At 54.8% G+C, this 12384-nt stretch overlaps 1 protein-coding gene across 1 annotated transcript in view; it reads left to right on the top strand.

Moving 5' to 3' along the window:
* The window catches only part of LOC140332148 (SCO-spondin-like), a 65884-nt gene that overhangs the window by 51132 nt on the left and 2368 nt on the right, over nucleotides 1–12384 (top strand). The window contains exons 79-109 of the mRNA XM_072413442.1: nucleotides 182–278; nucleotides 359–579; nucleotides 672–821; nucleotides 934–1100; nucleotides 1552–1742; nucleotides 2185–2405; nucleotides 2787–2828; nucleotides 2996–3160; nucleotides 3444–3659; nucleotides 4034–4201; nucleotides 4629–4760; nucleotides 4838–5078; nucleotides 5337–5489; nucleotides 5820–5866; nucleotides 6417–6587; nucleotides 6681–6851; nucleotides 6932–7090; nucleotides 7219–7349; nucleotides 7450–7571; nucleotides 7764–7810; nucleotides 8250–8468; nucleotides 8550–8711; nucleotides 8789–8905; nucleotides 9397–9535; nucleotides 9852–10051; nucleotides 10414–10584; nucleotides 10679–10806; nucleotides 10880–11031; nucleotides 11111–11157; nucleotides 11283–11447; nucleotides 11553–11764. Of these exons, the coding sequence (XP_072269543.1) occupies nucleotides 182–278; nucleotides 359–579; nucleotides 672–821; nucleotides 934–1100; nucleotides 1552–1742; nucleotides 2185–2405; nucleotides 2787–2828; nucleotides 2996–3160; nucleotides 3444–3659; nucleotides 4034–4201; nucleotides 4629–4760; nucleotides 4838–5078; nucleotides 5337–5489; nucleotides 5820–5866; nucleotides 6417–6587; nucleotides 6681–6851; nucleotides 6932–7090; nucleotides 7219–7349; nucleotides 7450–7571; nucleotides 7764–7810; nucleotides 8250–8468; nucleotides 8550–8711; nucleotides 8789–8905; nucleotides 9397–9535; nucleotides 9852–10051; nucleotides 10414–10584; nucleotides 10679–10806; nucleotides 10880–11031; nucleotides 11111–11157; nucleotides 11283–11447; nucleotides 11553–11764 (4724 nt within the window). The remainder of the gene's footprint in view (nucleotides 1–181; nucleotides 279–358; nucleotides 580–671; nucleotides 822–933; nucleotides 1101–1551; nucleotides 1743–2184; nucleotides 2406–2786; nucleotides 2829–2995; nucleotides 3161–3443; nucleotides 3660–4033; nucleotides 4202–4628; nucleotides 4761–4837; nucleotides 5079–5336; nucleotides 5490–5819; nucleotides 5867–6416; nucleotides 6588–6680; nucleotides 6852–6931; nucleotides 7091–7218; nucleotides 7350–7449; nucleotides 7572–7763; nucleotides 7811–8249; nucleotides 8469–8549; nucleotides 8712–8788; nucleotides 8906–9396; nucleotides 9536–9851; nucleotides 10052–10413; nucleotides 10585–10678; nucleotides 10807–10879; nucleotides 11032–11110; nucleotides 11158–11282; nucleotides 11448–11552; nucleotides 11765–12384) is intronic.

The raw sequence follows: 12384 nt of genomic DNA, 5'->3' as shown, positions 1-12384 counted from the left end.
ATACCAGGAGACCCCCCCACACTGATACCACCAATACCAGGAGACCCCCCACTGATACCAGGAGACCCCCCTGGATTCACCAGTACCATGAATCCCCCTCCCGGATTCCCCATAGTCCATGAGCCGTGGATTCCCCGTGGTTCTGGTGTTATTCCCTCATTTTCCTGTTTTGTGGTTGTAGGGCTGTCAGAGGGGAGCGGCGGTTCGGTCCGGTCCGGTGCTGAGCCCTGGCTGTACCTGGTGTCGGGGGAGAGCGTGATTCTTCCGTGCCAGAACTGGTAAGTATCGGAGATTTCTATGTCGGGGTGAAGTTTCGGCTTTTCTGGTACTTCTGATATTATTCTTCTTGTTCTTCCAGCACCTGTATGGCTGGTCACATGATCTGCACTCCGGACCCCCATTGTCTCCTGGACGGTGGTTGGGGTCCTTGGAGTTTGTGGTCTTCATGTTCTTCAAGTTGTGGCGATGGGATCCAGACACGCCGGAGGAAGTGCGACAATCCGACCCCCCAGAATGGTGGAAGGGGGTGCATGGGGAGTGAGGAGCAACAAAGGCAGTGCCAGGGGCCCACCTGTCCAGGTAAGAATGCCCATTGGTTGGCTCATTCATTGGACTGCAAGGCTGACGCTATTTTCTTTCATATCGTTGGGTTTGTTTTGTCTTCATTACAGAACCAGAACCCTGGAGCGAGTGGTCACCGTGGTCTCCATGTAGTGTCAGCTGTGGGGGAGGGGAGCAGATCCGGGTGCGTGAATGTCGGCGCCATGAGTGTGAAGGAAAAGCCATGCAAAGCAGAATGTGCAACATCCAGGTTTGTCTGGGTGAGTAGCTGTCACAGATGTGGCCCCCTGGTGATTATCTCAATGGCCCCCCATCATCCAGCGCCTTACAACCCATTATGTGGCTGCTGATTGGCTGTATTTTGTCACCCAGATGTGGGCTGTCCCATAGACCGGCTATACCGCGAGTGTGGCAAGGATGGCAGCTGCCCCTACAGTTGTGCCCACCTAACCCAGCAGGTTGAGTGCTTCCCCGATGAGTGCGAGGAGGGATGCCACTGCCCAATCGGAACTTACTTCCACAACGGGTCCTGCATTACGGTGAGAGCTCCTGCCAGTCATGTGACTTCACTGGGCATTGATTGGGCAATGTCAGGAGGGAACGGTTCAGCTTGACGATTGGTTGGGCTTATTATTAATAATAAACAGGAATTATATAGCGCCAACATATTATGCAGCGCTGTACATGAAATGACAGACAGTGACACAGGAGGAGGAGAGGACCCTGACCCGAAGAGCTTACAATCTAGGAGGGGGAGGATATGGAATGGGGGGGTAGGTAATGAGTGATTAATGATGATTTGGTGGATGCCGGGGTAACATGTTAGGTGGTGGGGTGAGGGGCAGAAGGTGGGGCAGGTGGTGGTGGGGGGAGGGGGGGTCTGATATCAGTGCTGAGACTTCCTAAAACATTTGGGGGTTGGGAACTCTGCCGGGTTTTTGTTACTTTCCGTGTCCACACTGCAAGAATTCACCGTCTGTGTTTGTTCAGGATTGTCCGTGCCTGGTGACGGCGGAGATTGTGGAAGCTCTGAGGAATCTCACCCCTCATGCTGCCCTCCATGCCGCCCCTCATGCTGCCCTCCATGCCGCCCCTCATGCCGCCCTCCATGCCCCCACGCTGATCACTCCAGGAGAAGAAGTGACATCGGGAGATGAGATCCACCATGGCTGCAGCTCCTGGTATGGAAAACTACAACTCCCAGCAGGTCACACTGAGCCTGACAGAGGTTGTAGTAGTGTTTGGTCCCTTCACACCTAGATCTGTGGACCAATCGGTGATATGTCAGATAAACGCTCATTTGTATTTTACAATTTCATTCTTCCAGGTTGCTATTGCCCCCATCATCTCTGCTGCCCCCTATGGACAAATAAAATGAACACAATTAGTGGATTTGTTAGACGTTCCACCCTAAGATGGCGCCCCCTGCTGGCTTCATCTGCTGCACGTCATTGGATCCATTGTTAGGGCTTCAGCACTTTACATTCCTCCCCCAGCAGCCCCCATTCCCTGGAATGACACGACCTGCAGAATTGTGTAGATTTGTAGTCATGTTGGTGCTGCTTCTGTATATTATTTATGTGATATGTTGCAGTGTGTAATATCCGTCTCTTCTCCTTCCAGCACATGCAAGAGCGGCCGCATGGAGTGTGTATTCTCTGCTTGTCCTCAGGACGGAGGATTCACCTTGTGGTCAGCCTGGGGCCCCTGCTCTGTCACCTGCGGAGGCCTGGGCAATATGACACGGACACGAAACTGTACAAACCCTCCACCAGCCAATGGGGGGAGAGACTGTGAGGGCCCCAGTGTGGATATTAAATATTGCCAGACGCCGGACTGTGAGGGTGAGAACTTCATTTTCCTCTGTCCCCCCCGCTGAATGTATTGCAGGATATATGGCCCCCGGGCTGTGATGTCATACACCCCGCTCCAATAGGATGTCATATATTCCCGCCCTCCCTTATGATGTCATAAACCCCCGCCTCTTATGATGTCATACATTCACCACCCCCTTATGATGTCATACATCCCCGCCCCCTTGTGATGTCATACACCCCGCCCCCTTATGATGTCATACATCCTGCCCCCTATGATGTCATACATCCCCACCCCCTTATGATGTCATAAACCCCTGCCCCTTATGATGTCATACATCCCCGCCCCCTTATGATGTCATGCACTGAATTTAATGATGTTTGTCTCATACGATGTCCCTGTCATTGCAGATGTCACCCCGCTGTCTCCGGAGTCGCCAACTGACATGGTCGGTGAGTGTCATGTGACCGGGGTGATGCCATAACATGCGGTCTGATGAAGGAAGTGTGGTCAGATCCCAGACAAGCATTACCTTCCCCCTGAATTTGGGTTTTCCTGGGTCCCCCCACATGATAAATATCGCCTTCTCTCAGTAATGGTTCTGTCCGTCCCTCTGCAGGCCCAGCAGACGAGGAGTTCGGCCCCTGGTCCCCATGGACTCCGTGTTCCCAGAGCTGCTCTGACCGCCATTTACCTGCGCTGAAAATGCGTTCCCGGTTCTGTCCCTCCGGAAGGAATTGTAGCGGAGAGTCCTACCAGGAGAACATCTGTAACCTGCCCCAGTGTACAGGTGAGACCCTGCGGGGAGCCAGCGGGGAGCTGACACCAAAACCGGCAACTAATGTCAGAGCTCTGTGCCAGGCCGCAACAGCCATCTCTCCCAGGTCACATGATTGGAATAGGCCACATCCAATGACTCATCTCTATTGATATCTGACCAATCACAGACCCTGAATCCAACCATTGGGATCCCATGCCTGGGAACCAGCGGAGCCCCTCGGGCCCTTCCCACACCATTAGAAGTCAGGTGGCAGATTTTCATGTTTGGATGTTTGGTGTCCCCTCAGGTCCTGACTCCCCGCTGTGTGTCGGTGAGGAGTGCCGCCACCAGAACTGTTCCTGGAACCCCTGGTCGGAGTGGAGCCATTGTTCCCGATCCTGTGGAGTGGGACAGCAGAGACGTTTCCGGACTTACAACCCGCCGGGTGAGAGCGGAGTTTGGTGTGATGACATCCTGAGCGGAAATATGGAGAGGAGATTCTGCAACCTGCAGGCCTGTAAAGGTAATGGGGGGGAATGTGTCACCTACCCCTAAATATGAGAGCGACCCCTAGAGGACAGGCAGAGAGCATTGTGGGATTGTAAAGTGCTGGGAGGATAAACCGTGTGCATGGGGGGTCCTGAGGAGCTGGGTGCTGAGGAGCTGGGTGCTGGGGAGCTGGGTGCTGGGAGCTGGGTGCTGGGGAGCTGGGTGCTGAGGAGCTGGGTGCTGTGGGTGCTGATGAGCTGGGTGCTGGGGAGCTGGGTGCTGATGAGCTGGGTGCTGGGGAGCTGGGTGGGGGAGGTGATTGTGCCAGGTTATGATGGGGGAATATTTCAGAATAATCTGCACAATTCGTTATGATTTTATCTCCTCCTCTCATTCCCTCCGGTGTAGTAAATGGCGGCTGGTCCAAGTGGAGTCCGTGGTCCTGGTGTGACCGCACATGTGGCGGAGGCAGATCAGTCAGAACCCGGACCTGTACAAGTCCGCCACCAAAAAATGGAGGGAAGGATTGTCCTGGGGAGAAATACCAAGCGAGGATCTGCAACCCCAAACCGTGTGGTGAGTCTACAGGGCGACCAACCTAACGCTGGAATCCATGCTGAGATAAAACCAATTGCAGAAAATGTGGGGGCCCCACCCAGAGGGAAACCTATACATAAGGGGGCCCCATATATATGGCAGCCCAGAACAAGACAGGAGGGCCGACAGCTGGGGAGAGACTCATACGTAGGGACCTATTTAATGTACAGCGCTGCATAATATGTTGGCGCTATATAAATCCTGTTTATAAATAATAATAATATTATTAGGGGCCACCCATGTCCAGGAAGGAACACATACATAGATGGCTTTCACCCATAAACAGCCGTACACAGGGGCCCGCACCACGGGGGGTTTATGATTTATTTCTTGGAGCTTTTACCCAGAATGATTTGCTGAGATCTCTATTCTCACATTTTCTCGTACGGTGCTTTCATTCATACAGAAGATGGATGCCCGTCGGGTATGGAGGAAGTGCAGTGTGCCAATCGCTGCCCCAGGCGTTGCTCAGACTTCCAGCAGGGAATTATCTGTCTGAGTGGAGAGGTGTGTGAGTCGGGGTGTAGGTGTCCAGCAGGTAAGTCACGTCTCTTCCACCTCTCTCTTTGATTTGTCAGCACGCTGGCCACAATCTGTTTTCCGTGTATCCCCCAGGAACCCTGGAGCAGGATGGTCAGTGTGTGGCCATCTCGCAGTGTGAGTGTACGGACAGCAGGGGGCAGAGCTGGATGGCAGAGAGCTCTCTCCAGGAAAACTGCAATAACTGCACCTGCATTGATGGTCACCTGTCCTGCACCAACCTCACCTGTCCCAGCACCGAGTGCAACTGGAGTCAGTGGTCCACCTGGTCTCAGTGCTCCGTCACTTGTGGGAGTGGCCAACAAACTCGTATCAGGTATGCACAAAGCAACCAATCAGCATTCACCTGATCCCACTGAAACCTGTCCAGTGATTGGTTGTTTAGTGTTGGGCAGAATGTTTGCGGCTGTGTGCTGCCATTGTTTGCCGTTATCAGTTCTTGTTATCATGGCGGGCATTTTTATAGCGATATCGGAGATGTTATGATGACCTAATATTATTAATAAAAAAGATTTATATAGCACCAACATATTGCGCAGCGCTGTACAATAAATCTTTCTCCTCCTGTGCACAGGACGTCCACATCGGGCTCAGAGAGGGAGCAATGTCAGAACCCAGAGACCCAGACCCGGCCATGTTACCTGGAAAGGTGCCCGGTACTGTGCCCGCATGACGAGGGTGAACGGCAAATCGGGGACGTGTGGCTGGTGGGCGAGTGCCAGCAGTGGTCAGTATCAGGGGTCGGCATGGGGGGTTCCTCTATGGGGGGACAGCTGGGCCCTAAAGATGCAGCACTGACCTGGGGAAAATGCTGCTCCAGGCTCCTTTTATTGCCAGCTGCATGTCTGAGGGATGCCATGCTGGGATTAGAGATACCCGACCTGAGCTGCGCTCCTCCTGCAGCTGGGATCACCCCGGCCTGGCATATGGCAGCACTACCTGAGTATTGAGCAGCATTTTCCCCAGGATCTGTACATTGGTTCCCTATGGGGGGGACACAGCGGGGGGAAAATGAGGAATATGTGATAACTCCTACTGACCCCATCTCTTCCTCCAGTATCTGCACCCCAGAGGGCAACTACTGCCAGGACATTGAATGCAGAGGTAAGTGCCCCTCCCCCAATGTCTTATACAATGCTGAAATAGAACCGGATATCGGTAATCTCACCGTGCCGGGGAAGTGATCATTCTTCCATTTCCCCCTCTTTATATCTTCCAGTTCCCTGCTCTGGTTTCTCTTTCCTGTGTTCTTCCCGTTCTTTTGCTGCAATTTAATTTCTCGTAATTTGAGGAACTGGAAGAATGCAGAGAGGGAAAGGGAAGATAACTTTGTGTTCCTCCCCTGCTCGTTCCTCTCTCTTCCCACTTTCCTCTCTGCATTCTTCCGGTTCCTCTTCCGGTTCCTCTTCCTGTGGTCCGGGTGTTTTACCCCTTGGAGGCTTGGAGGTCTCAGTGGCCCCGCAGTAACGTCGCCCCCTTTAGGTCTCTCAGTGTGGTGGTGAGCGTGTGGCCAAGCAAACTCCTCATTACATTTGTCACCTGATTGGTGGAGGACAGAAAGTTTTTCTTGCATATTTCTGGGGGGGGGGGGGTAATAATACTTCTGGGTGGGGCCCTCGCTGTGTATAATTCTGCTCTTCCTTCTAATATTCAGTGAATGGGAATTGGACGCCGTGGTCTCCGTGGTCTAACTGTCCGGCCACGTGCGGTGCCGCTGCACAAATCCGGAGTCGCGCTTGTATCAACCCTCCCCCACGCAACAACGGATCTGATTGTGAAGGCCCGGACACCGAGAGGCAAAACTGCACCAGGGGGCAATGTGAGGGTGAGCCAATATCTGCCAGCCGTCTCTCCTTATATACCGCTATCATCCGCCATCGTACTGGGGGTTTATCTGCTCCGTGATTGGTTCTTTCAGGTGGCAGCCGCTGCGGTTGGTCGGAATGGAGTGAATGTTCACAAAGCTGCGGCACCGGAATTAGCAGCCGGATTTGGCGGTGTGATTGCCGCGGTGCGGAATCTTCGGATACATCATGTGACTCTGGTGAACGCGTGGAAAGCATGGCGTGTTACCTGCAGCCATGTGAAGGTAGAAATCCTCGCACATGTATGTTTTGTCCACGTGTGTTCCGTGCGCCCACGGGTCCATGATTTGTGTGTCTCATGCAGGAAGCTGCTTCTGGGGTCAGTGGAGTAATTGGTCGGAGTGTTCGTGTCACTCCGCCTTCCAGCGCCGTTACCGGGATCCTCGGGGGCCGGACTTTGGTGGTGATGCGTGTGACAAGCTGGGGAGTGAGGTTCGGTCATGTGACCTGTCACAGTGCTCAGGTGAGGTTCCTCCATTTATTGCACCCAGACTCCTCACAATGCTGGGCTGTGATTGGACAGGAAGTGACCGGTGTCACACTTATAGGATTCCCCAGTGGTCTCATCTGTTTGTTCCTCTATTGTCGCAGAGTCCAGCTGTCGGCCTCCATTTGTATTCAGCCCGTGTGGTTCTCCATGCCAAGGCCTCTGTCCCTCCCAATTATCAGCGGAGATCTGCCACAACGTGTCCACCTGCCAGCCCGGCTGTTACTGCCCTCCGGTGAGTGTCAGGCCCCACATCATGTATCCTATAGGGCCACATTGGGTTGTGTCGGTGATAATAAACACGTGATGTGACTGTCTGTCCTCCGTCCTCTCAGGGGCTCCTAGAGCAGAACGGTGAATGTATTCATCCCTCGGAGTGTGGCTGCCCATACGTGTCTCATGCCGGGGTGACAAATCTGGCACCGGGTGGCACCGTACGTCTGGGCTGCAGAGATTGGTGAGTATGATCCCCTGTACACATCGAATGGACCAACCAGAGACTCCGATTATAAAGTGATTGGCTGTGCATACACCCTGTACTATCCTATCACATCATCCTATTATTAGGGGGAGGAGCCTACCAAATAAAGGGAGGCAGCCATATGTATCCGGTCACATGACTCGAAGGTAACTTGTTATGTCTTTACAGCGTCTGTCACCAGGGGGAGCTGCAGTGTACCAGGCATAACTGTGAAGGTAAGTTATAGAGAATGTAAGTGGCCACCCTCCAAACCCTACAGAGAAGCTCATTGGCCAGTTTGCTATAAGAAGGGCGGAGCTCAGCCTGGGGTCCTGCATGGACAACCTACCATGGGGTATTGGGGCCCTTTAACCATTCCATTGTGGGGAGCAGACTGTTTGTAGTGCTCAGTACCAGGAGAAAATCACCAATCAATAGAGGACCCCGGGGCCCCCGGATTCTCAGACTTGTGTAGCTGCACTTCATCAGGGGCAGATTGGACGGGTGAGGGGTGACCTCTGTCTGCTCTGTATGTGCTGCTTCTAATATATGGGGGGGGCAGTGCAGGGGTCCCGGGGCAATTACCCCCCATTCCTTTGTGTGGGGCAGATAATAGTTGAAGGTTTCCACTTGTCAGATTTGTGTGGCATTTCCTGGTTTCATTCTGTCGTGTAGGTGAAGCGTTTCTCAGCGAATGGTCGGAGTGGACGCCATGTAGTCGCTGCATTCCATCACCTCGGAATCACTCCATGCTGCCGTCCTTCTACTCCGTCCAGCACCGACACCGGATCTGTCTGAACTCCCGCACCGGCTTCCCATGGAATGGAGAGTCTCCATCTTGTACCGGGGAGCTGACCCAGGAGAGGTTATGCCCCAAGCAGGGTATCTGTGATGGTGGGTATCCCTCGTGTGTGGGGGGTGGGGATTATTTTCCATGAATCGGCCCCTGATGTGCACTCCCCTTGTTCCCCTCAGATCTGTGTGTCTGGAATGAGTGGGGGGAATGGAGTCCCTGCCGGGAGCCCTGCGGTGGTGGTTTCCGCTCTAGATGGCGCCATGTTCACCACCCCATAGATGTTACATTGTGCCAAGGGGCCCGCTTTCAGTCTGAGAGCTGTAACACGGCAGCCTGCCCAGGTAAGTGTCCGCAGAATACAGCCGGCTCACTGAGGAACGCTTCCTACTGACACTCTCCAACCTTTATTATCCAATAGGAGAGAATTGTGAGGACCGCGGGAAGGCCTCCAAGGTGCCATGTGCCAACCAGTGCCCACGCTCCTGTGCCGACCTCTGGGAGCATGTGGAGTGTCTGCAAGGGCAATGCAGGACGGGTACGTGCAGCTCCATGGACTTGGGGCAAATATTCTGCAACGTACTGTCTGCTTCACCTCTACTGACCGGCCACCCTTACATCTGCCCCCAACCGGCCACCCTTACATCTGCCCCTGACAGGCCACCCTTACATCTGCCCCCAACCGGCCACCCTTACATCTGCCCCTGACAGGCCACCCTTATATCTGCCCCCGACCGGCCACCCTTACATCTACCCCCGACCGGCCATTCCTACATCTGCCCCTGACCGGTCACCCTTACATCTGCCCCTGACAGGCCATTCCTACATCTGCCCCCGACCGGTCACCCTTACATCTGCCCCCGACAGCCCACCCTTATAGCTACCCCTGACCGGCCACCCTTACATCTACCCCCGACCGGCCATTCCTACATCTACCCCCCGACCGGCCACTATTCCCTCCCCCAGCTGCCCCCCCTGCAGTCAGTGGTCTCCCATGTGACTATATTGCCCGTGGCTCTTCTCTTGCAGGTTGCCGCTGTCCGGAAGGTTGGCTTTTGCAGGATAAGATTTGTGTGCCGGTCGCACATTGCCGCTGTGGACTCCCATCATCCAACGGCACCACGGAATATGAACCCGGAGCCATCGCCCACATCGGGTGTAACAATTGGTGGGTTTGTGTCACAAAGTCCGGAATGTTCTCTGTGTAACCTATGGGGGAAACAGTGGAAGGTCTCAGTGTCCCCGGAGATTGTGTGCGCTCCCTATTGTGTGGTCCCAATACCCCGTGACATATCCCGGCTCCTGAGTGGCCCCCCCCCCAGTATGATATCATAGCGCCCCCCAGTGTACAGGAATGCCAGAAATCTGATGTTGTGCACATGAGAAGCTGGGAGACAGCAGGTCAGGCAGCTACAATGGTGGCCCTGAGGTTGTGTTGGATGAATAATGGGGCCCAGCCAGTGACCAATCATCTTCCATTGCAGCACCTGTGTGAATGGCACCTTCACCTGTACAGACGTGTTGTGTCCGGTGTACGGGCCATGGACTGACTGGGGCCCCTGTTCTGTGAGCTGTGGTGGGGGCCACAGATGGAGGAGACGCTCCTGTACAGAGAGTCCAGATGGGGCCCCCTGTGGGAGTGACAGCCGAGAGGTTGAGGAGTGCAATAGTGAGCCGTGCCCAGGTGAGTCATCCCCCCACCCGTGTACACCTCATATCACGTGTGACCCCTCCATCCGTGTACACCTCATATCACGTGTGACCCCTCCATCCGTGTACACCTCATATCACGTGTGACCCCTCCATCTGTGTACACCTCATATCACGTGTGACCCCTCCGTGTGCTCCATCATATCACGTGTGACCCCTCCGTGTGCTCCATCATATCACGTGTGACCCCTCCATCCGTGTACACCTCATATCACGTGTGACCCCTCCACCCGTGTACACCTCATATCACATGTGACCCCTCCATCCGTGTGCACCTCATATCACGTGTGACCCCTCCATCCGTGTGCACCTCATATCACGTGTTTTCCCCATCAGCGGGCTGTGTGTTCAGTGAATGGTCGTCCTGGAGTGAATGTAGCGCCAGCTGCGGGGGAGGAATATCCCAGAGGAACCGAACAATCCTGGCAGCCGCAGATCCAGGCGGAGTTCCGTGTCCGACTCTGCTCGTCCTGCATCACACCTGTAACACCCACAACTGCAGTTCAGGTAAGGTGGGGGAGGGGCGCTGTCTCTCGGAGATTTGTATGTCCGTGTCACATTCACGTACATTGGATATCTGACATGTCCCCCTCCCCCACAGATTGTCCTGAAGGGCTGATATACAGCGACTGCGCCAATTCCTGCCCCCTCACCTGTGCTGACCTCCGACCTGATACCGCCTGCCTGAATGAGTCCTGCCAGCCTGGCTGCATCTGCCCCCCTGGACAGGTAAGTTACCCTGATGGGGGAATGATACACATTTCCAGGATTTTGGTGTCACGTATGTGTGATATACCCACAGGTTCTGCAGGGGAGGGTCTGCGTCATGCCGGAGGAGTGTCTGTGCCCCCTGCAACCTTCCCCCGCCCTTCCCTGGACAGCCAACCTGACGCTGGAGGAAATGAAGGGAGAATACCCGGCAGGAACCGTCATATACCACCAATGTAACAACTGGTAAGGGGGGGGAGGTTATGATACCCCAGTACAAAGATCAGTGTGGGGCCCCTCATATATCACAATGTCTGTCTTGCAGCACCTGTCATATGGGGAGCTTCCACTGCACTGCTGACAACTGCAACGGTAAGTCCCACCCCCAAGGATCAATATCCTTGTCTGTGATTGGCTACTATATCCTGTGTGGCCTCACAGCCCAGCCAATGGCAGGCTCCTCCTGGTAAAATCTCCTTATTCTTTATTCCTTGCAGTGGATTGCCAGTGGTCTGAGTGGTCAGAATGGACTCCATGTTCTGTAACATGCGGTACCGGGGTCCAAACCTCACAACGGCGACACAAACAACTGCGTTTGTATGATGGAAAGGAATGCGAAGGGTCAGCGACCCGCCAGAGGGACTGCGACCTCCCCGACTGCAGTAAGTGCTCAGGGGACACATTACAGTGACACACCATCGGGGATGCAATTCTGCTGTACAGGCCCATGAGCCCCCCGGGGTCCTCACTTTGCTTTCTCTCTTCAGGTTGCCCCAGTGGGGAGAGATGGCGCCGCCCTGCTGGTGATGGAGAGTTCTGCGAACAATCTTGTCAGGAGATGTTTGTGTCACCCGGGAGGAATTGTAGCAGCAGCACTGAGGGGAGCTGTGTGTGCCAGGCGGGGATGTATCGCAGTCACACGGGGCAGTGTGTGAATCCTGCACAATGCGAGTGTGAATATAATGGAGGCATCTATGAGGTAAGGGGGGGAATGATTCCTCCACACTTTATATGCGGGAGTAGACCAATCAGATGCCTCCATTCCTGCTGGTGGTGATCCAAACTTGAGATGATGAGGCCAGGTGATAATGGTTAGGGCCAAAGGGTGGGGAAACAGGCAAAGTCGTTACCCCAGGTTGAAGGAGGAGGCACCCCAATGAGGGGTTATTAGCTGAGGGCCTAGCAGTGGGGTTGTTACCCCAGGTTGTAAGAGGGGGCCGCCCGGCGTGGGGTTATTACCCTAGGGTGTAGGAGGGGGCGGCCGGGCGTGGGGTTGTTACCCCAGGTTGTAGAAGGGGGCGGCCCGGCGTGGAGTTGTTACCCCAGGTTGTAGGAGGGGGCGGCCCGGCGTGGGGTTGCTACCCCAGGGTGTAGGAGGGGGGGCCCGGCGTGGGGTTGTTACCCCAGGTTGTAGCAGGGGGCGGCCCGGCATGGGGTTGTTACCCCAGGTTGTAGGAGGGGGCGGCCCGGCGTGGAGTTGGTACCCCAGGTTGTAGGAGGGGGCGGCCCGGCGTGGGGTTGTTACCCCAGGTTGTAAGAGGGGGCCGCCCAGCGTGGGGTTATTACCCTAGGGTGTAGGAGGGGGGGCCCGGCGTGGGG

The sequence above is a fragment of the Pyxicephalus adspersus genome, chromosome 5, assembly GCF_032062135.1.
Source record: "Pyxicephalus adspersus chromosome 5, UCB_Pads_2.0, whole genome shotgun sequence".
Taxonomy (NCBI): domain Eukaryota; kingdom Metazoa; phylum Chordata; class Amphibia; order Anura; family Pyxicephalidae; genus Pyxicephalus; species Pyxicephalus adspersus.
This window is presented reverse-complemented; position numbering and strand designations above follow the sequence as displayed.